Source organism: Mustelus asterias, chromosome 7 (assembly GCF_964213995.1).
Source record: "Mustelus asterias chromosome 7, sMusAst1.hap1.1, whole genome shotgun sequence".
NCBI classification, from domain to species: domain Eukaryota; kingdom Metazoa; phylum Chordata; class Chondrichthyes; order Carcharhiniformes; family Triakidae; genus Mustelus; species Mustelus asterias.
Genome location: NC_135807.1, coordinates 75333752 through 75356578, shown reverse-complemented (window position 1 = coordinate 75356578; position 22827 = coordinate 75333752). Strand labels below are relative to the sequence as shown.

At 43.4% G+C, this 22827-nt stretch overlaps 1 protein-coding gene across 1 annotated transcript in view; it reads left to right on the top strand.

Moving 5' to 3' along the window:
- The window catches only part of cpa6 (carboxypeptidase A6), a 75622-nt gene that overhangs the window by 27243 nt on the left and 25552 nt on the right, over window positions 1–22827 (top strand). The window contains exons 4-8 of the mRNA XM_078215499.1: window positions 1853–1954; window positions 2038–2142; window positions 11059–11169; window positions 11492–11582; window positions 20330–20532. Coding sequence (XP_078071625.1) covers window positions 1853–1954; window positions 2038–2142; window positions 11059–11169; window positions 11492–11582; window positions 20330–20532 — 612 coding nt within the window. The remainder of the gene's footprint in view (window positions 1–1852; window positions 1955–2037; window positions 2143–11058; window positions 11170–11491; window positions 11583–20329; window positions 20533–22827) is intronic.

Below are 22827 nucleotides of genomic sequence, written 5' to 3'. Positions count from 1 at the left end.
TGGACAGTGAAGAAAGTTATCTCCAATTGCAACGGGATCTTGATTAATTGGGCCAGTAGGCTGACAAATGGCAGATGGAGTTTAATTTAGACAAATGTGAGGTGATGCATTTTGGTAGATTGAACCAGGGCAGGACTTACTCAGTTAATGGTAGGACGTTGGGGAGAGTTACAGAACAAAGAGATCTAGGGGTACATGTTCATAGCTCCCTGAAAATGGAGTCACAAGTGGACAGAGTGGTGAAGAAGGCATTCGGCATGCTTGGTTTCATCGGTCAGAACATTGAATACAGGAGTTGGAATGTCTTGTTGAAGTTGTACAAGACATTGGTAAGGCCACACTTGGAATACTGTGTGCAATTCTGGTCACCCTATTATCGAAAGGATATTATTAAACTAGAAAGAGTGCAGAAAAGATTTACTAGGATGCTACTGGGACTTGATGGATTGAGTTATAAGGAGAGGCTGGATAGACTGGGACTTTTTTCTCTGGAACGTAGGAGGCTGAGGGGTGATCTTATAGAGGTCTATAAAATAATGAGGGACATAGATCAGCTAGATAGTCAATATCTTTTCCCAAAGGTATGGGAGTCTAAAACTAGAGGGCATAGGTTTAAGGTGAGAGGGGAGAGATACAAAAGTGTCCAGAGGGGCAATTTGTTCACACAGAGGGTGGTGAGTGTCTGGAACAAGCTGCCAGAGGCAGTAGTAGAGGCAGGTACAATATTGTCTTTTAAAAAGCATTTAGATAGTTACATGGATACGATGAGTATAGAGGGATATGGGCCACATGCGGGCAATTGGGATTAGCTTAGGGGTTTAAAAAAAAAGGGCGGCATGGACAAGTTGGGTCGAAGGGCCTGTTTCCATGCTGTAAACCTCTATGACTCTATGACATAGAATCTGCATATTGGAGCTCAATGACTGAAGTTGGAGTGATTTTGGTTTTGGGTTGAACAGAGTGTAATTTGAAGTTTCCTGTCTGTGCTATAAATTATCTCCATGTTTGTGGGTAATTGCCTGGAGTGAGGTGCACTATTGCAGTGAGGAATATGGAGAAGAGGCATGTTGCAGTGACACAGCCTTGTTTGAATCTAGTATCCCTGAGTTGGGGTCTATGGTGGTTCTGTCGGTGAGGCCACTACCCATCTCCACTGGGCCCCAGACTTCAACTTTGGACATTCTCGTACAGTCATGGGAACTGGAATAAACCATTCTCTTAGATCATGACTGGTCTGTATCGCAACTCCATTTACCCAATCTTTTTCCATGTTCCTTGCTGCCCATCCCTAAAAAAGCTCTATCAATTGCAATTTTGAAAATTTAAATTTACCTGACATTTTGCGGGGGAAGAGCTCCAGACAGTTCTCATCTGTCTGAAGGTAGTGATGGGCTAAATTAAGAACAAGCAGATTTGAAATTCTGATGCAAATTTCTGGCTCTTCTGAAAATTGTCTTAATGCAGCAATATGTGTTTTCAGTTGTGGTGTAAGTCTGTACTAGGCAGTGTCTGACAACAGTTGTCAGCTGGCATCATACAGAGAATAGAACACTGTGTCATCTTTAGTTATACAAATAAATGTTTGAATTTCAATTAGCCCTCTATATGGTTACTAATTGTCAAATATTTAAGGATGGTGCATCAGATTTCGGACTGTCTTTTGAACCTGAGTCACTTATTAATGCATTCTGCATATTTCGTGAACATTATGACAATATACTTCTTGAATGTAGGGATGAGAAACTGCATGTGTTTATTTATTCCATATCCTCAGGTTTTGAAATCTGCTGTGTTAAATCTAACAGTTAATTTTGTGGCTTATATTTGAAATGATTTAATTACTTTTTTTCAGATTCAAAGCTGGATGCATCAGATGAATCAGTCATATTCTCATCTCCTTTATCTTTTCTCCATTGGAAAATCCTATGAAGGACGACCTCTCTTTGTTCTTCAGGTAGTTTACTGAGATTGCCAAAGCTATTACAATACTGGAGTCAACAGTCAAATTGAGCATTTAATATTTAATTTTGATTTCAGCTTGGCAAGAGATCACATTCTTTTAAGAAAGCAGTCTGGATAGATTGTGGCATTCATGCTAGAGAATGGATTGGTCCTGCTTTTTGTCAGTGGTTTGTCAAAGAAGTAAGTATTCAAACTTAACCAACTAAAATTATCTCCATTTTCTCTTGGCAATGCTTAAGAATTGATCTGAAACATTTGGTTTTGTTAAATGATTGAGTGGATATTGCAGTCAACGGCAAAGCAACGTCATTTCTTATGTTGACGTAGTGTTGGGAGAAGAGGGAGGAAAGTAAGGAAATTAATATCAACAGAGAGAAGTACTTGAGAAAAATTATGGGACTAAAATTCAGCAAATCCCCAAGATCCGATGGCCTACATCATAGGGTTCTAAAAGAATAGTTGCAGAGATGGTGGATGCTCTGACTATGATTAGTCAAAATTCCCAGATTTTCAGCAGATTGGAGTTAACAAATGTGATACTGATATTCAAGAAAGGAGGGAGAGAGAAAACAAGGAACTACAGGTCAATTAGCCTGACATCAGTCATCAGGAAAATGCTGGAATCTATTATTAAGGAATCTTAACGATGCATTTAAAAAAATCATAGTGTGATCAGGCAAAGTCAGTATGGCTTTATGAAAGAGAAACCATGTTTGACAAATTTATTCAACTTTTTTGAGGATACAACTATTAGGGTAGATAAAGAGGAACCAGTTGATACTTGGATTTCCAAAAGGCGTTTGATAGGGTGTCACAAAGCTTTTAATCGGCACGATAAGGGCGCATGGAGTTGAGAATAGTGCATTGGCATGGATACTGGATTGGTAAGTGGACAGGAAGCAAGAGGTGGGAACAAATAGTGTATTCTCAGGTTGGCAGGCTGTGATAAGTGGAGTGCCTCTGGAATCAGTACTGGAATTTTCATAGAGACTTGGGCATTCTATCCAAGGAACACAAAGTTAGCATGCAAGTACAGCAAGCAATTGAGCAAAATAGAAGGAGTCGTCAACAGTACTATCAAGTGGCATTTACTCTCGCAATAACCTACTCACTGATGCTCAGTTTGGGTTCCGTCAGGGCTGCTCTGCAGCAGACCCCATTACAGCCTTAGTCCAAACATGGACAAAAGAACTGAATTGCAGAGATGAAATGAAAGTGACTGCCCTTGACATCAAGGCAGCATTTGACCAAGTGTGGCATCAAGGAGTCCTAGCAAAACTGGAGTCAATGGAAAACAGGGTGAAAACTCTCCACTGATTCGAGTCATATCAAGCACAAAGGAAAATGGTTGTGGTTGTTGAAGGTCAACCATCTCAGTCCCCGGACATTGCTGCAAGAATTTTTCAGGGTAGTGTCCTCAGCCTAACCATGTTTAGCTGCTTCATCAATAACCTCCTCTCCATCATTAGAAGTGGGGATGTTCAGTGATGATTTCACAATGTTCAGCACCATTCACGATTCCTCAGATACTAAGGCAGCCTGTGCCCATGTATAGCAAGACCTGGATAACATTGAGGCTTAGACTAATAAGCAGGAAGTAATATTCACACCACACTAGTGCCAGGCAATGACTATCCCCAACAAGAGAGAATCCAATAATCTCCCTTTGACATTCAGTGGTAGTAACATTACTGAATACACCACTATCAACATCCTGCAGGATTAGCATTGACCAGAAATTGAACTGGACTAGCCATTTAACTACCATGGCTACAAGAGCAGGTCAGAGGCTGGGGATTCTGCAGAGAGTAACTCACCTCCTGACTCTCTAAAACCTGTCCACCATCTACAAAGTGTTATAACCAGATCCTGGGCAAGGTCCCACAATTTGTTTTGATTCTGGATGGGATACCCCCAAATTGTTATTCAATCCCCTCAGTTGGTCACAAGATTAATTTAAAAAGGATCCCTTCCCTTGTACATAATTTTACCCAATCCAAATGTGTTTCTGTTATAAAAGGGCCAATTTAAAAAGGCTTCCTTGAATTAAATAAAGAGAAAGTTTATTAGTTTCTAAAAAGCCAAAAAAAGCGTGAAAATACACACAGATTAGAAATGAGAAGTGAGTCCAAAAAAAATTTTAAAGGTATGCAAAACAATCTTTGGCTTGTCCATGAGGAATAGATGGTGAAACGTTGCATTCATTAAGTTGGGTGATTCCAATAGCAATGGCTTCAGTAGTTGAGCAGCTGGTTTGGAACTTCTTGGTTCTGCAAGTTAGTCGAAGGGAGTTGTCCTGTTTCCTTTTCGATTGTGGCTTTGCAGACTTGACTTGCTTTCAGCAAACAGAGAGAGAGGAAGAGCAAGACTTTTTACCTGCAAGAACAGGGGCGCCTCAATGTCCTTCAGCTGTGATCCTCAAAGCACAGAGAAGCACGGTGGAACTAGAACGCTAGATTAGCACACCAAAATCAGATTAGCAGTTGATTTTTTAATCCCTTTTCTTGTGTTTTCCTAGAAGGGGAAAACACAAACATGGTTGCATTGTAAGCCCCAGGAGATAGTTTCTGCTGAGATGGTAATCGGCTTCCATTTTCTCCATAAGAGATTACAGTTCAGTTTGCATTGCACCTTTTCCTTTGAAATGTCTCTGAAAAAGAGTGCAATATTCTGTTGTCTCTCTCAGGATCCACTTGAGAATTCCAGCAAGTGGTGCTATGTACTCTCAGCCAGTTTTTGCTCATATGTTCCGTTTTTTTAAAAACCCGTCTTATTTAAGGTTCAATACGTGGAATGGATTTTGGGGCTGTATTGAATTGTTATGACACAAGGCACAAGTCAGTAGTGTAATGGAATACTCTCCACTTACCTGGATAAGTATATATCCAACAACACTCAAGAAGTCAGCTTGATGATGCTCCATTCACCACTGTCAACATCCACCCACTCCACCACCAATGCAAAATAGGACTAGCATGTACCATTTACAATACACACTGCAGCAACTTCCCAAGGCTCCTTCGACAGCACCTTTAGACCCACGTCCTATACCATCTAGAAGGACACGGGCAGCAGTTGCATGGGAACACTCTCCAAGCCACACACCATCAAGGTTATGGGGAGAAAGTAAGATTAGGCTGTTGAGATGGACGATCAGCCATGATCGTGATAAATGGTGGAGCAGGCTCGAAGAGCTTAATGGCCTCCTCCTGCTCCTATCTTTATGTTTCTGTGTCTATGTTTCTATGTAATTTCACATTCAGTTTTAGAGTGAGAAACTTGGGAATGAAATATTGTCTTAAACTTAAATAAAGGCAATTAATTACAATAGAGACTGAGTTGGTTAAGATGGAATGGTAAAATAGATTAAAAGTAAGACTCTGAGAAACACTGGCAGACATTTAAGGAGATACTTCATAATTTGCAACAAAGATATATTCCATTGAGAAAGAAGGACTCTACCAGAAGGATGTACCATCTGTTGGTAACTAAGGAAATCAATGATGGTAACAAATTGAAAGAAAAAATGTACAATGCTGCACGGATTAGTGGTAAGACAGAGATTGGGAAAAATTAGAAACCAGCAAAGGGTGATAAAAGAAATAAAGAAGGAGAAATTAGAATATGAGAGAAAACTGGCAAAAAATATGAAAACCAGTAATAAAAGCTTCTGCAAGTGTATAAACAGGAGAAGTGTAGTAAAGGTGAGAGTTGGTCCCTTTGAAGGTGAAACTAGGGCATTAATAATCAAACAAGGAAATTGCAGTGACTTTGAACAAGTATTTTGTATCTGTCTTCATTGTAGATGGCACAAAAAGCACCAAGAATTGGCAAACTGAACTTTTAGGCCCCCTACTGTGATAGTGATAGGTAGTTGAATCAGTCATGCTGCACTAATCTTATAATGATAGTCCTCAGAATTATATCACCAGACAGCTATTAAAATTGCAAGCACTAATTTTTTTTTATCTGCAAGTTGCTTTTTTCTCAAAATTTAAATAGCTTGGGGATTTAAATCCCTCAACAGCTTGGCGGTTCCACTGAATTTATCCACTTTTTATGCACATTCATGTCTACTTTTAACAATTCCAAAGAAGCGCCTGACCTTTTCCAAAAGGCTCCTTACTTCTCTCAAAGGACAATTTACCTCTCCCAAAGGAAAACCAGATCTGTCCCAAACAGAAACCTTACCTTTCCCAAAGGTGTGCCTGGACCTCTCCAAGTAACTCCAACATCTCACTTACAGAATTTACACCTGTTTGAAGGCAACTACACTTTTAGTAGACCTTGGATGTGCAAACTACAATCTTCTCGCATTGCCCCTGGGAAAAATGTTGGGTGCGGGTTTGTGTTCTTCCAGAATCAGGACTCTGACCCCATTTTAGCTGAGGCACGGAGCCCTTCCATCATTGTGAAAATTAGGGCGACAGTGTCTGAAAGAGAGAGAGAGAGACACTGGGATAGATACAAAGAGGGGGAGACTGAGAAGGAGACAGAGGGAAGCTGAGATACAGGCATCAGGGCCCGAGAGAGAAAAGTTCAAAGGGCAAGTGGATTGAAACTCAGATACACTAAGGAAGATTGAAACTTAAACAGTAGACAGGGGAGTGAGAGACCCAGATGCAGAGTGAGATAGAGGGTGAGATGAAACTTCTGACCCAGAGAGATCAAGAGACCCAGAAACACAGAGGGAGACAATCCTGAGCTCCCAGTCCAGCCAGTTTTCCCTCTGCTTGCCTTTACTCAAGCTTTGGTAGCCTCCTCCTTAACACTGACCAGTCCCTCACAGCCTCTATAAACAGATTTGTAGGTGTATGGTGCATGGTACACAAAACTGTCATGGATGAAGGCTAACTATAGACTTGGATGGGGAGCAGCTGCAAGCTGTGCAGGACCTTGAGACCAATGATGGGTGTAGCTGCCACCAGCAGTTCATTCGGTACTGTGTACAGTGTATAAGGATCTGATTGTCCAATTCTTTCAGGGGCTATGCATTTCACCACAAATACTGGTGAAGTGGAGGCAACAGACAAATGTGAGAATCCTTAAGACACACTGTCACTCCTCAAGTCCCAAGTGAGTATTCAATGTTCCCTCCATATCCCCTGTAATGCACTGGTGCCATCTCCCTTCTCTTGCAGGCCGATCAGCCAAACATGCCGGACCATCCTCGCACCCCCAGACACAAGCAGTTATGAGGGAGACTTCTCCACCATGGAAGAGGTGTCACAGCTGTCACCCACACCCGGCACCACCACAGATACTCACACCTCGGTGGGGTCACTAAGTAGACAGGCTTCTTGGTCACTTACTAGTGAACATCACACAGCTGAAGATCCACAGCATGTGGAGACAGGGATGTCCCAGGGAACCAACACTCGGAGGGATGCCAGAGGCCAGGACTCTGCTGAGCCCTAGGCTGATGATGTGCTGCTGGATCCAGTGAGCCCACAGCTGCTGGAGCTGCAAAGGCAGACTCGCGAGAATCAGGAAGGAATGACAGCAGCCTTCCTCGGTGTGCAAGGCCAATTGGAGGAGTCCCATCGCCTTCTGACTAAGGAGATGGTGCCGTCACTTCAGCGCAATGAGGGCCAACACTGCAAGGATGGCGACCCTAGTGGAGATCTTTCTACAGGACATATGCTCCATGGCAGGAGATGTCAGCACCATGGCTCAGCTCATGATCTCCCTGTCTGGACGTGTGAGCTCCATGTTGTGGGGCTTCAACTGCATGGTGCAACACTGGTGGGAATCCACAAGTGTCAGTGCTGGAGGATGGTGGGGCTTCTGTATTTCATTCCAGCTGCCCATCTATCCCATGGAGGAGCACATGGGAACCCAGGAACTGGATGGGAAAAGGATCGGTTGGAGTATAGCCTTGGGCCTCCCCAGCCAGGGGACCCTAGGTGTCTCCAGCCCATCTGACATCCCCATCCCTGTCAGCAACACACCTCCAGTCTGTGCTGCCCGAAATCAGGCCTAGATCGTCCAGGTCCTGACACTCCTACCCCCCTGGATGCCCACCAAGGTTCTCTCAAACAACAGGATGTGGAGGTCAGCAGGCCGCCTCAACCTCAGCTATGGATCCTGGGGATAGACCTAGATGCAGCGTGACGGTGAGGAAGATAAAGAAACTATAGGCACTTAATGGGCATGGATGAATATTCAGTGTAGACAATTAGTGTAGATAGGTCATTATTGTATTGAATGTTTGTCATTAAAATTCACTTTGTTCACCCACAGAGCCTCCATCATGTCTATTCATGCAACCAAGCTTGGGGAAGCACCGTGCTCACCCGGTGCCTCATCCCTGTGGAGTGTGGGAATGGCAGTGCTTTGTCCCTCTCACACCGGCAACCAGTAAGGAGGTGCTGCTGCTGGCAGGTGGTCCCTTCGCCCCTCCGGAGCCCATCCCCCAACCTCCATCCATGGAAGGGTGAACCCCCTCGCGTCCCTCCATCAAAGCACACCTTTCTCAGGTCTAACAGTGTTCTCTAGTGAGCATGAAGCCAAGGACTGTCCAGATACTGCCAGGCCACCCACCTCAGCCATAAGATGGATGTGAACATCAGGACCCCTGACATGGATGGAGCCTGCGGTAGCTGACATTGTGCATCCCACATTTCTGAGCCCTATGATAAGTCCAGGATGTGTGAAGCTCTCTGTCAAGCAAGAGTCAGACATATCGCTGAGGATGAGAGGAGCATCGCAATGTCCTCAATGCAAGTCATTATCATTCTCCTGCAGAGTACGGCCAAAGCATCAGCATGATGGCCATGATGCTTGCCAATGGCATGGGAGCACACTACTAGCAGCATATTTCTGGTGAGATGTTAGTCTCCATGGTGTGAGAGCGCTTCACTTCCTAGTTCTGCTTGTCCCCAAACTGAGACATTGAGGCCATCCCTGGCACCTCGGCCCATTTCCCATAGTTCTTCCGCCTCCTTCATCCACTGCATGGTCACCTTCACCACCCTCCTTCTCACCCGAGGAGATGCGGCACTCCTCCATCTCCTCCAGGTCCAGGTGGTCTCCCCTCTGCAGCACCAAGTGTAGAGAGCACGACAGACTATTACAATGCGGGAGACCTTCGCATCCCCCGACCTGTCCAGGCACTGGAACCACATCTTCAGCAGGCCAGTCACCTGCTCGATCAGCTCGCGCGTGGCAGCTTGAGCCTCATTGTAATGAGTCGCAGCAGGTGTTTGTGGCACATTGGTGTCATCAGCCACCTCCTGAATGGGTACCTCTTGTCCCCAAAGAGCCATCCTTCCAGGTGCCGTTTCCCCTCAAAGATGGCTCGGATCGGAGAGTGCCCCAAGATGTAGCTGCCATGGATGGGACACACCTGCATGAAGTGCATCATTTCTGCCACAGATGAGCTGCACATTGAGGGAGGAGTATCCCTTGCGGTTCACGAATAGTGCTGTATAGTGCCCTGGAGCGTGCGAGGCCACATGGATGCAGTCAATCAAACCTTGTACCCGGGGCAAGTCTGCTTAGTTGGCGAAGACCAGGGCACTGGCTTCTTGGCTCATCTGATCCCAGGCCAAGTTAATATCTGTAACTTGCTGGATACATTTGTGTGTAGCTGACTGGAAGATGCCACACAGGTCACCCATGCTGCTCTGGGATGAGCCACTTGCATAGAAATTCAGAGTAGCTGTGAGTTTAAGGGTCATAGGCAGTGGATGTCTTCCCATTCCATGTGGTGCCAGCATTTGCAGGGTCTGGCAGAGGTGGTCCACTGCCCCCTGGGACATAGAACATAGAACAGTACAGCACAGTACAGGCCCTTCGGCCCTTGATGTTGTGCCGAGCTTTGTCCGAAACCAAGATCAAGCTATCCCACTCCCTATCATTCTGGCGTGCTCCATGTGCTTATCCAATAACCGCTTGAAAGTTCCTGAAGTGTCCGACTCCACTACCACAGCAGGCAGTCCATTCCACACCCCAACCACTCTCTGAGTAAAGAACCTACCTCGGACATCCCTCCTATATCTCCCTCCATGAACCTTATAGTTATGCCCCCTAGTAACAGCTACATCCACCCGAGGAAATAGTCTCTGAACGTCCACTCTATTGAATCTCTGACATTTGCAAGTACAAGGACTGTTATTGGAATACCCTTGGCTGGTACCAAAGAGGGTCATGCATTGCGTTGCCACTCCTGTAACAGCAACGGGCCCAACCTCTCCCTCCTCCGCAGGGCACTGGTCCTGGCCAGGTGCCATGGCATGTTAGTACCCCTGCTGCTGCTCTATGGCAATCAGTAGGATAGCCCACTCGACAGGCTCCATGATCCTCCAATCCATGCACCATAAAGAAAAGACCACAGTGAGCTATAAGAGTTCATGGGAGAGTCCCGCCCCTCATCCCCCAATTCCTCTGGGACTAACAGCCAATCACAACACAATGTCATCATTCACATCCTCCACTCTGACACTATAGCCACATCTCCACATTGGTCTCTGTCAACTCCAGCAGGGTGCAGTGCAAACTACAAGCATGTAGTCTCACAACAGTAATGACATTTTTCATCAGATGTAGAATCCAATTGAGCTTCTCAGGACAAGCTAAGCAGAACTCTTAGGCTATCCAGAAATGGTCCCACAAACATGCTACAAGTTCTGTGATTTTCTGGACACATACATAAAACATTTTTGTCCATGTTGAGTGAAACTATCGTTTTCACACTGTAGATTACTTGTGCCAAACAGGGCTGTTATTCCCCTGTCGAGTCGAGTATCAGCTTTTTTACCCAATTGAAAACTATATGTTCCTTGTTTCTGTCATCACAACTTTTGTTAGCATAATGTTATAAGCCTTCAGTCTTTCCACAAGACTAAAATAGTTTACATCATCCTTAAAATAAGCAAAATACTGCATCCTTGTTGTTTTCACAAAGACGTTCTTTACTGTACAATTGAACTGTATATCAGTTATATAGTTTTATATGGGAATAGCCATTTGTAAAGTAAGTCTCTGATAATATATATAAATATATACTTCCTACTGCAATGCAAGCTTACAGTTGCAATGTACATCGGATTTTATAAAGTGCATCTGAGTGGTTTAATTTTCTTTCTGTGTAAGGCTGTGCAAACATACCGTAATGACCCGGCAATGCGACGACTTCTAAAACAACTGTATTTCTACATCATGCCTGTTTTTAATGTAGATGGATACCAATATAGCTGGACAACTGTAAGTGAATAATGTTGTTTAAAGTTCTCCAAAGATCAGTTCAAATTCTAGTTTTTGTTGCTGTCCTCCATTTAAGCAAACAGTTGTAACTCATACAAGTGCATGACTTCATAAAAGAACAAGTAAATGTCATTTCTCCAAGCCATATAATCATGTTAAAAAAAATTGTGCAGAGCTGTGAGCACAAGTGATCACATGGCTCTGTATAGCCTAGTTTCTTATTGTTTTATCAGTCATTACATTTAAGGTAGAAAAGTTCTTTAGAAATTTGAACTCTGATCATTTTAATTTGAAACAGGAATAATATTTGCATCATGTTTAGGATCGTTTCTGGAGAAAGACACGTTCTAACAGTACCAATTTCAACTGTCATGGAGTTGATGCCAACCGTAATTGGAAGGTCAAGTGGTGTGGTAAGTTCACATATGGAATAATATTCATCTCTCTTGTCTTAATAAATGTTATTACGATGACATACATATTAATAAGTTCAGACAGGAGTAGATCATTTGTCCATGCAACTTACTTAGCATTTCCCACACATTCTCCAGATGCATTTACATTGGCATTATATAGGATATGCAGCACAGAAACAGGCCATTTGGCACAATGAGTCCACGCATGTTTATGCTCCACCAGAGCATTCTCCCATCTTTTCTAATCTAAATCTATCATTGTAAGCCTCTATTACCTTCTCCTTCGTATGTTTTCCTAGTTTCCCCTAAAATGCAGCTATACTATTCAACCACTCCCCCGGTAGTGAGTTCCATATTCTCATCACTTTTTGAAGTTCCTTCTGGATCCTCTATTGAATTTTTTGGTGACTGTCTTATATTGATGGCCTCTAGTTTTACTCTGCACTGCAAGAGAAAAGATTCTCTTTCTGAAATAACTCCTCAGAGACCGGTGTCCCCTCACCAGATTCCCTTTATTTACAAACTCTATTCCACTCATAGGGGGTGATTCTCCCATGCTAATTTTCTAGTGCAGCAGGGTGGGAGAATCTCGTGGCCGGGCATGCGTGGGATTCGCGCATGCACTCGCACGGCAAGTACATCTCCCAGTGCCGGATTTCTGGCGCCAACAGATCTGCGCTGGAAATTAATCTGTTTTTAATATAATTTAAATGTAATAAGCGGGCCCAGAATTGAATTCTCCAGGCCTCTCCCGCCCCGCCAGAGTGTTTCACTTCAGCGGGGTTTACAGTAGGTCCCCACTTTCGGGAACTAGCGCCCGGAGTCTGGGGTGAAGGTGGGCAATTGGGGCCCCCCAGGGAGTCGGGTGGCAGGGGGTCATGCCTCCTGGGCATGGGCACCCTGGCAGTGCCAGCATGTGGCCTTGGCACTGTCCAATGGGTAAAGTGCTCATGCCTACAGGGCACCTTGGCACTGCCTACTGGGCATACAGCAGTGCCAAAGAGATGGGGCTGGGTGTCCTGCTGCCACTCTGCATAGGGATCAGTTGGGGCAGGAGGGAGACCAGTGATCGGGGCGGCTTGGGGGGGGGATCAGCCGGGGTGCGGGGAGCGGCACATCAGCTTGTGGGGGGAGGGGGGTCTGCCTCCCTGGGGTCTGCATGGTGGTGGCAGGGATTGTCAGTGGAGGGGGCTGGGGGGTTTTGCCTGCTTGAGGGGGGGGGGGGGGTTCAGGGCTGCTAAGGGGGAACTGTGGGGGGGTGGCTGAAGATCGGGACGGGTTGGGGGAGCCGTGATCAGGCTGTGGGGGGTTGGGTGGCCAGCAAACAGGAGAATAACAGTTTGGGGCCACTGCACATGTGCTGGTTTCAGCCTACTGGATGGGAATAGAGAGGATTCCACCCATAGAGTGCTTCTGGTACATAGTCAGAATCTGGCGTGCCAGAAGACCTGACACTCCCAGTTTTATACAGATGAGGCTCCCTGATTGGGCATGCAATTATAACCTCAATCAGGGAGTTCGTATTCCAAGAGGCTAACCTCATGTGCCTCATTGAAGCCATTGCACTTTCCACTCTTATCAAAACCTTTCAACATTTTAAATACCTCTTTCAGGTTACCCCTCAACCTTCTTCTTGGAAGAGAAGAGAGATCCAGCCTGTCAATGATTTGCTGATATGCAGATGCATGCATTTCCTGTATCACCTTTGTAAATCTTCTTTGCAGCCTCTCCAGTGCCTCCAAATCTTTTTTATAATATGGTGGTCAGAACTAGATGCTCAGTGCAGTCAAACCACAGCTCAATGTAGGTTTAGCGTTACTTCTCCACTTTTCAATTCTAACCCTCTGGAAATAAAGCCTAATGCCAAGTTTCTAAGTTTAATAATCATGAAAAGTATTTATAGAGAAGCATTTGCCTACTCTTCTTGTTGAAACCCATCACAGTTTCTTGTTACACTCCTCCTGTTCATGGTCTGTTATAAATATTTCTCACCCTATTAATGAAAAATCTTGCTGAATTTTCTTTTTTTTCATCTTTAATTTGATCTCAGAGGTCCTTGACCTTAAATTGCACATACAGCAGAAAAAAACTCACCTCGTTCCTCGTACAATCTCTTTATAATTATAAAAATGTGCATCAAACCAAACCTCAGTCTTTCTTCAAGAAAGAAATGTCCCAAGTGAACTATCATAATTTTATAACTTTGTTCCTTCAGTTCCAATACTTCGAGGGAGATGATGGGATGGTTGGGGGAGTGGGGGGATTGGACAGTTGCATTGAGGAAACCCTTGGATTTTGCGAAATTTAAAAGTAGGACCAGATTAATGTGTTATTCTCCATTTCCTGGATGCAGCCAGCCTGGTTAAGGGGTTGGCTGGTTAGAAGATAGATAGGCCATCGACACCAGACCAGAGAGCAGGGTTATGGGGGGAAATCAAAATTTGAGGATGTAGGGGAAGGGGTAGCAGTCAATGGCAGGAGATTGGAAACATCAGGGGAAATCAGAGGCATCATCATCTGGTGATGACAGAGAAGGGATAAAAGGATCAGAGAGACCAGAGTGAGTGGGATGGATGTTGAGGGTTGCTGTGGGAGATCAGAAAAGATGGCTTGGTGAGAAAATCGGGTTCAGGGGGAATCAGGGGAGTGGTGGTGGAGATCAGATCACTATGGCAGGAGAACAGCATGTCACAGAAAGGATAGTACGCTAGTTTGATGGGCAAGATGGAAAAGTTCCTGATCCTCCTTGCCTACAGTCAATGCTGGAAAGGCACATAACTGCTGGGTGAAACATTACTTGTCTTCCTTCAGCTGCTAGAACCCAGCTGAACAGTGTCAATTTTAAAAGGGAGGTAAAACATGAGGCATGCAGCCTCATTAAAATATTCAAATAGCAGTCCACCTCCTTGAAGCAGAATGGTTACTGTCCCCTTCCCCTCCGTTGTTAAAGCCCAAAGTGGGAGAATTGAATTCGGGTTTGAGATTTTTAACATCCTCCCTGAACAAAACTCATTGTTTACGGGTGTTAAAACTGCCTCCTGAATTTATGGAATTAATCTAATATCCATCTTGTGCATCTCTACAACTTGATTTTTGAAAACCAGGAGGTTAAAATTTCAAGCTGTCCTCTCTCACAAATCCAGATCGAATTTTCAGTTTCCCATTCTTGACTTGTATATTGCATCCCTAGCTATACATGCCAACATCCTGTTCGGCTGTCTAACTGCCTGTGAACACTACAGATATTTTTAGCTCCTATTTACCAAATCTAGAGACTTTTCTGCTATTGTGGAGCATTAGCACATTACCATTTTGCAGACCTTGATGATCATCATTCAACACCTTGGACATGAATATTGCTCCAAACGATTTATAAAAACTAAAAACAGTAACAATCCCAATACCAACCCATGTGCCACCCAACTACTCAATGCTGTTTACCAACTCACCGCTTACTAATTCAGCCAGGCCTTGCCTTCTATTCCATGGACCAGGGTCTTTAACAGTTAGTTATGTGTAACAGTGTCAAATGAACATCCATTGGTTGAACTCAATGTGATCATTCACCATATGATTGTTGCCACTCTTGACTATGTCACCAGAGTCTCTGCCGTTCTCTTCATCAAAGATATGAAAACCATTGGACCAACGTGATTTCTTCTATTAGCTCCTCCTGTCTCCTCCACCATCCATCAGTGATTATCCATTTCCCTCTGGGATAATCACTTCCTGGAATATGTCTTCCTCCCCTTGTATGTTGTTGAGTAAGCCAGCTGGTACTCAAGCTCAGAAATGCTTTCCTTCAACAGCACACCTTTCTGACACTTCTTGTTCAACACAGTTCCTGCTCATGGACGGTCAGCATCACACATGCTCCACATATCACAAGCCTGGCCCCCATTTCTGTGACTAGTATATTGCTGGAAGAGGACCTTCATTTTCTGGGTGTTCAGTGAAAGGCCCATTTTCTCTTATGCTTCAACCACGACCTGGAGCTCAGTTTCTGAGTGAGTGCATACGCAACCGGCATCTGCACACTGAAACTGTATAACTGAGATGAGAGTGGTTTTGGATTGAAGGCGATGTAGGTTGAACCGTTTCCTGTCCTGTAAATTTTCTCCACAGCTGGAGGTAACTTGCTGGAGGTAAGTTGCAGTGTTGCAGCGAGCAAGATGGAGAAGAGGGCTGCTGCGATGACACGCCTTATATGACCCTAATCTTCACTGAGATAGGGTCTTTGGTAGTTGTGTTAATGAAAAATATTTTTGGTATCTTGTAAGCCTCTTCTCAATGAAGGCAGACGTAGATCACAAAATTCACGATCGCCTCCCATGTGACAACTCAGCCTTCAGCCAAGTGAAGACAATAGTATTTGAAGACCAGGATCTCAGACCCAAGACTAAGGTCATGGTTTACTGGGCAGCAGTGATTCTCATACTTCACTGTATGCATCAGAGAGTTGGACAACCTACAAAAAGCACTAGAGATGTTTTTGCAAGATCCTCAAATCTCATGGCAGGAAAGCCAGTCCAATCACTGCTGAGTCAAAATGCCCAGCAACGAAGTGCTAATCATCAAAACCATCTCCATGGACAGGATATGTCATTGTTTGCCTGATACCAGACCCCAGGAGTAAACTTGGAACTTGGTCACAGCAGGAGACACTCTGGCAGGGCCAGGGAAAGAAATCATGCTTCTTCCGTTTCTGAGCCCCTTATTTGCTCCCACCCTTTAACCCTCCCCCTCAAATGTGCGTGCTTTTTTTACCTTTTCAAGATTCACCTATCAATTCAGCAAACAATCCACAGAAAGGTCCTAATAAAATGATAGCACACATTTGTCGGCATCTGGTTACAAATATCATCTGATATTTACACAGCAAGGGTCATTAATATTAGGAACAGCAATAATACTACACAGTGTTAGTTAGTGTGTGCCCTATAAGTGATCCCACTCTGACTATTAAACAAACCACAAATTTTAGTTTAACAGCATTGTGCAATATTGCTTGACAGAAAATTGTCCTGTTAGTTATTTATAACACTGCAGATGATAATACTGATTGCAGTGACAGCCTCATTAACATGTTCTGTACATTGCACCATATGTACACAGTGACAGTAAATTCAGACAAATTATTGAACTAGTTAGGAATTTGGCTAAGAGTCAGGAGACAGAGGAAGGCTAATGGACAGGATACTCTAATTGGCAGTATGTAACTTGTGGTGTCATGCAAGGATCTGCATTTGAGCCTGAATTGATGTCTTGGTAGATAGGATGAAAAGTCACTCTGCCAACGACTGAAATATGGGCAGTAGTGTTGGTGGAAGCATAAAATTACAACAAGATATTAGTAGGTTAAGTGATTGGGCAAAACTGTGATAAATGGTTTTCAGTGCAGGTGATTGTGAGGGAGTCCACTTTGGTCCTAAAAAACATCATATAATGACTAACTTTGTTTGGGTCCTAGGCCAGAGCCCCAAGTGACATTAGGATGCCAGACTAGACCCCAACAATTTCCTCGAATGTGAGGATAGGATATTTCTCTCCAGGAGTGATTCCAGTAACAAAGTATGGATCCTTTATAGTAAAACAAACTTTATTTAATAACACAGTTTAAATATAACTCTCACAAACGAATCAGCAAATTTACAATGAAAAACAACTTTACTTTCTAGCGTATGCCTGTTCCAGTTCCAAATAAGGCCCATTCACGCATAGATCAAACCACTTTTAAATAAATACAGTTAGCAAACCCAGGCATACTTTCAATAAATTGTGTTAACAGTCTTGAAACTTTCAGAGAAATTTTGTGGAGAGTGAGTTCTCAGGAACAGCCTTTGACTTTAGCAAGACCACAGTTAGAACTGACCACTCTCTGCTGCAGACCTAGCTCATCCCTTACCACATCAGCACCTGATTGATAACTCATGATCCTCTCAATCAGTCTAATTAAAAACCCCAGAGGAAATCTCCATCGATAAACAAAAAATCCTTTAGCTCGTAAGTAAGCACTACATGGCTAAAATGAGTAATTATCCTGCTCTCCCAGCATCTGAGCTGCATTCCCCCAAACATACCGATTGCCTGTAGAATAAGGCAGAATATTCCCCTTAAACATAAAAAAAACATACATATCAATTGCACTACTATTATCACACTTTCTAAATGAAAAAGCTAGAAACAGCAAAGCCCCAAAGAGACTTGGGTGTCTTGGGTAAGCAGGTTATTAAAATATCATAAATAGGTACAGAAAATACTCAAAAAGGCTAAAGAAAAACTGGCCTTCGGCCGGAATCTTATCACTGTTCACACTGGTGGGATTTTCCCATCCCACTACAGTGAATGGAGATTTGGCTGGCTGTCAAATTCTCCAACTTCACTGCAGCGGGAGTGTGGTGTGAAAGACAGGTAGAATCGCACCCTTTATGTCTAGATGACTAGAACACAAGGGAGTATAGAAGTCATATTTCAGCTATCTAAAGCCATGGTCAAACAACACTGAGCAGTGCTAGACACCAAGCTTTAATAAGGATATACTGACCTTGGAAAGAGCAAAGCATAGGTTTATCAGAATGATACCAATGACTCAAAAGGTTAAACTAGAAAGAGAGATTACACCAACGAGAATTATATTCCCTGAATTTAGAAATTTAAGAGGTGATTTAATTGAATGTTCGAGATATTTAGGGGAAAAGATAGGGAGATATTGAATTACTATATATGTTGGTTGGGGAGTTTAGGAAAAGGAGGCATATGGCCTAAAGACAAAGCCAGAATTTCTGCTTCACACACAAAGTGGCAGAAAATTGAACTTTCTCACAAATGGCAATTAGCATAAGATCAGATATGCGTTTTGAGATTGATGAATTTTGGTTACTTAAGGGATATGGGGCAAAGGCAGTTTATGAAGTTCGGTCGCAGATCAGCCCATCAGCTCTCTGGATAGATGAACAGAGTTGAGGAGCTAAATGGCCTATTCCTATTCATACATTGCGATGCAACCTAACTAATGGTTTATATAAAATTCATCACTCTTCACTATTTTACATTATTAAAATGTTACCAGATTTTATTTATGGCACCTGGACTTTTAGATATATGAACCCTCGGCCTTTCTATTCATTGACATCCTTTGACATAAGAACATAACAAAGACATGTTTCTGTAATAACTCGGGAAGCCAACTGGAAAGGAACAATATTTTATTCTTAAATCAAAAGTTAAACCACAACCCTGTGGTGCGTATACATGAGTCCCATCCGGGACAATAGAACACTGGACCCGCTCAGGGATCACCTTATCAAGAGCTCAGGAGCTGAATTCTACCTGTACAGGCAGTTGCCTATTATCATGGGAACTCGTATTCCACTGGGAGATCAATTCAGGATTCCCCATGTAGGTCCTGAGGGTTATCACAGTTTCCATTAAATGCATACGACCACTGCTTGTTTTCATTTTCCAAAATGATTTCTTCAAGTCTATCTGCATCAAATTGCATCTGCTGCCTGCTTGCCAATTCTGCTTTTGTGAAATCTTTTGCAGTCCTCCTAATTGTTTGGAGAAACTTCCTAGTTTTGTACCATTGGCAAATTCCATGTGCCCAAGGCCAAATCATCTGTTTACGATCTGTGAGACATTTCTTCAAAAATCTCATTATTGTGTGATGAAAGTTGCTATCAATTAATTGTATTTGAATGGCCTTACTTACTTACCCATTTGACTCTTATGAACATTCAATGGCTCCTTTCTTTTGATCATATTAATGCATGGAAACAAGATATCACCACCTCACCCAAATGCCTATGTTTTTAAATTACAGAATTGGCAGTATATTTGAACATGTTGGAAATATTGTTGAAATGGTTTTAAGCCAAGTCTTCTATTTTCTAATTGATGGAACAGCAACGTAATCACACAAAAAAACTTTACCGTTATGCTTTGATAATGTTAATCAAATCCTGCAGCATACTTTGGATCAATTTTGTCAGAACGGGTGATATATTCACTAGCCTTTAATTTCCTTTTAAATATTTCCCTTTTAAAATCAAAAGTAAAAGGTGGAAAAACTAAAAGTGGCATGCAAGAAGGAAAGTAAAAGAGGATAAAACTAATACAATGACAACATCAAGAAAATACATTTCCAAAGTAAATTGAAAACAAGTTTTGTTTATGTATGCAAAATGCATTTTATTATATTTACAATATTTGTTTATAATTTTGATAAAAGTTACTTGTCAGCCTTATTTTCTGCCAATCAGTGTATGTTTTCCCATAATATATTTGCGATGATTGCCCCACAAGCATTATACTATCAGTACGGACTTCATAAAACAACAACATGAAGCATTCTAGCCATCCATACCTTTTACAACACACATCACCAACAAAACAAACGGGGGCCTAGAAATGTAGCCACCTCTCCCCCCACAAACCGAGCATACATTTAAACATTGAAATGTGGGAATTCTGATGAAGGATTATGCTTGAAGCATGAAGTTAACTTTCTCTTTCATTTTAAATTTAGATTTCCAACATTTATATGCTTTTATATCTCAAAGAAATGGGGGTGATTTCCAGGCATTCATCTTATCTGCAAGTGCAAATGGTATCAACCACTTTCGCTTGACCCATGGCTTATGGCAACATCACAATTTCTCAATGAGGTTGATGCCTTTTAATCATTTCCAGGTTTCAATTCATCTCTGTAATTTTTATTTATGAAGTTTTCCCTGACTCTTTAGGTGAAGGTGCTTCCTTGCATCCTTGTGCTGATACATACTGTGGGCCTGTGCCAGAATCTGAGCCAGAAGTAAAGGCTGTTGCAACTTTCCTACGTAAACACAAGAAACAAATTAAAGCATACATTTCATTCCATGCATATTCACAAATGCTACTGTATCCATATGCCTATAAGGATGCATTCATTCCCAATTACAAATGTGTGGTAAGTAGATTTAATTTGAATTAGTAATTTAAACTAATTTAAACCCTTAAGTGTTACTCGATTGTTTCAGTTTCTGCACTTTTTCCTGGGTGTAATAGACATCAATGCACTGATTTAGCATTAATGTTTAATTTATTTGTTGATTAGTTATTAAGCAATAATTAATGGATAGCATCTAAATTCACATAGTACTTATTTGATGTGCACATTAATTTCAGATTGGAACTGTTGTAAAAGCACCAGATGGAGCAAATAGTGCTCTAAGGCTAAGCAGAACATGGGCAGTTTGCCAATCTAGTGATTAAGGAGTCATTCAACAAAGATGGCAGCACAGCTTTGGAACTAATACTTGTGCTAAATAGTTTAGAGAAGAAGGAATAGGGAGAATAGAACGTCACAGCCGACAAAGTTCAAAGCTGTAAGATAGGCATTGAAGCCTTGTTATTATCCAAATCTCCTTGAGTGTTGCTGAAATGGCACCTGTCAGCACTGTATTTAAATAAATGCATCTCAAAAGAGACATGGGCCGGGACTCTCCCAAAAAAATTCTCTAAGTTCCCAACATGCAGGAAAATGGGAATAAATCCCGGCGATTTTTTGGCGTACTTACCAGAGCGGTTCTCCGATACTCTGTGCATCACAGAGTGCCTCAGTGTGATTCCCTAAGGAAAGTAGGGGTGGGGCCTATTCCCACTCAAGAGGCTGGCAGCATAGTGCTGAGCGGGCCACTGCGCATGCGCCAATCTGTCAGCGCAGAGATCGGTGCATGCGCAGTGCCCCCATTGCCAGCCTCCAGATCGCTGGCCAGCTCAATTGCTGGCCAGCCACTCAATCTCCATCACTGGCCTTCTGACCCCTTCACACACCCCCCACCCCCCATTGCTGGCCTCCCGGACCTCCCCGGGCCAACCCCTATGTCCTATCCCCCTACCTCGGCCAGCCCTGATCTTTGCTCCGCTCACAGCCTCAATCGCCCTCAATTCCTCCCTCCCCCACTGATCCTATTTGCAGAGTGGCAGCAGATCTCCCCCCCCCCCCCCCCTCTCTCTCTCTCCCCCAGTAGGCTCTGATCCCCACTGGCCCCACCCCTATGCACTGCCTAGTGCCCAGTGGACAGTGCCAAGGTGCCCCTTGGGCAGTGCCAGTTTGTCCCTTGGGCAGTGCCAGGGTGCCAAGGGTGCCCTTACCCCAACCTCCCCGGGAAACTTCAATGGCATCTGTTCCCTCCAGTGGATCAATCTCCTGTTCCCCGTTGAATGACATTTCCATATGATAATCAGTTCCGTGCCGATTTCCGGCGTGGAGCTGATGACGCCAAAAAACTTAACCTTTGGAGACACACGGAGACCATGACACCCAGCAGGAATCCCACAATACAGCTGCCGTTGAAATCTCGCAGCCCGCTGTACTACTCAAGCAGCACAGTGGGCTGGGAGAATCGCCCCCGTGATTTCAGAGCTGGAACCAACCAAACTCATTATGATATAGTCAAAGAAAAGTGACTACAACTTGTAAGATTGTGGATTCAGGAGCCACAGATATCTAAGATAGTCGAGTATTTGTAAGTAATTTTATTAAGAAGTATCAGTTCAGATATAACGTATTTGCTAAATAGACTAACAGCTAAATAAAATGTATACAGTCCTTTCTCAGTTGAGAGGTGAGAGAGGATGAATGGACGGTTGACACAGACCGTATTGATCTCAGTAGCTTGTGATGGCAGCATTCTGTTTTTGAATCAAAGTGTTGTAGGACTCTTCTCATAGTCTTCCTCCACCTTCCCTGTTTTTCTGAAGAAGGTGGCTGTCTGATGAGGACTGCCCCAGTCTCATAGCACTCATTAGTATACCTAATTTCTAGGGGCTGGTAGCTTATTCAATGTCAATCAGCTGTTCAAACCCTAGTGACCAGTGGATCCAGGACAGGGTACCCAACATTTGTGAGTGGTCACTCCCTGTCTGCTGCCCCCCATTCTTCAACCTCGCTTGAGGTGACTGGGGTTGCTTCTCTTAAGCAACCATCCCAAAAGCACCTTATGAACTCATCTTCCATACTTCTTGGGAGGCAGAGAGGCAATGGACTTGTGAGGGAGCAGCTCAGTGTGAGAGAGTATAAATCGGGTGAGACCTGAGGCCTGCACCACTTACCTGGGCATTAGGGAGACACAGCAGTCAGCTACATGGAACCAACCCGCACTCAATTTGAAAGCAGAATGAGGTAAATATAATGGGCGGAATTTTCCGGTCTTGGAGCAAGCATGGCTGGAAAATCCCGCCCAAAGCGACATCACAGGAA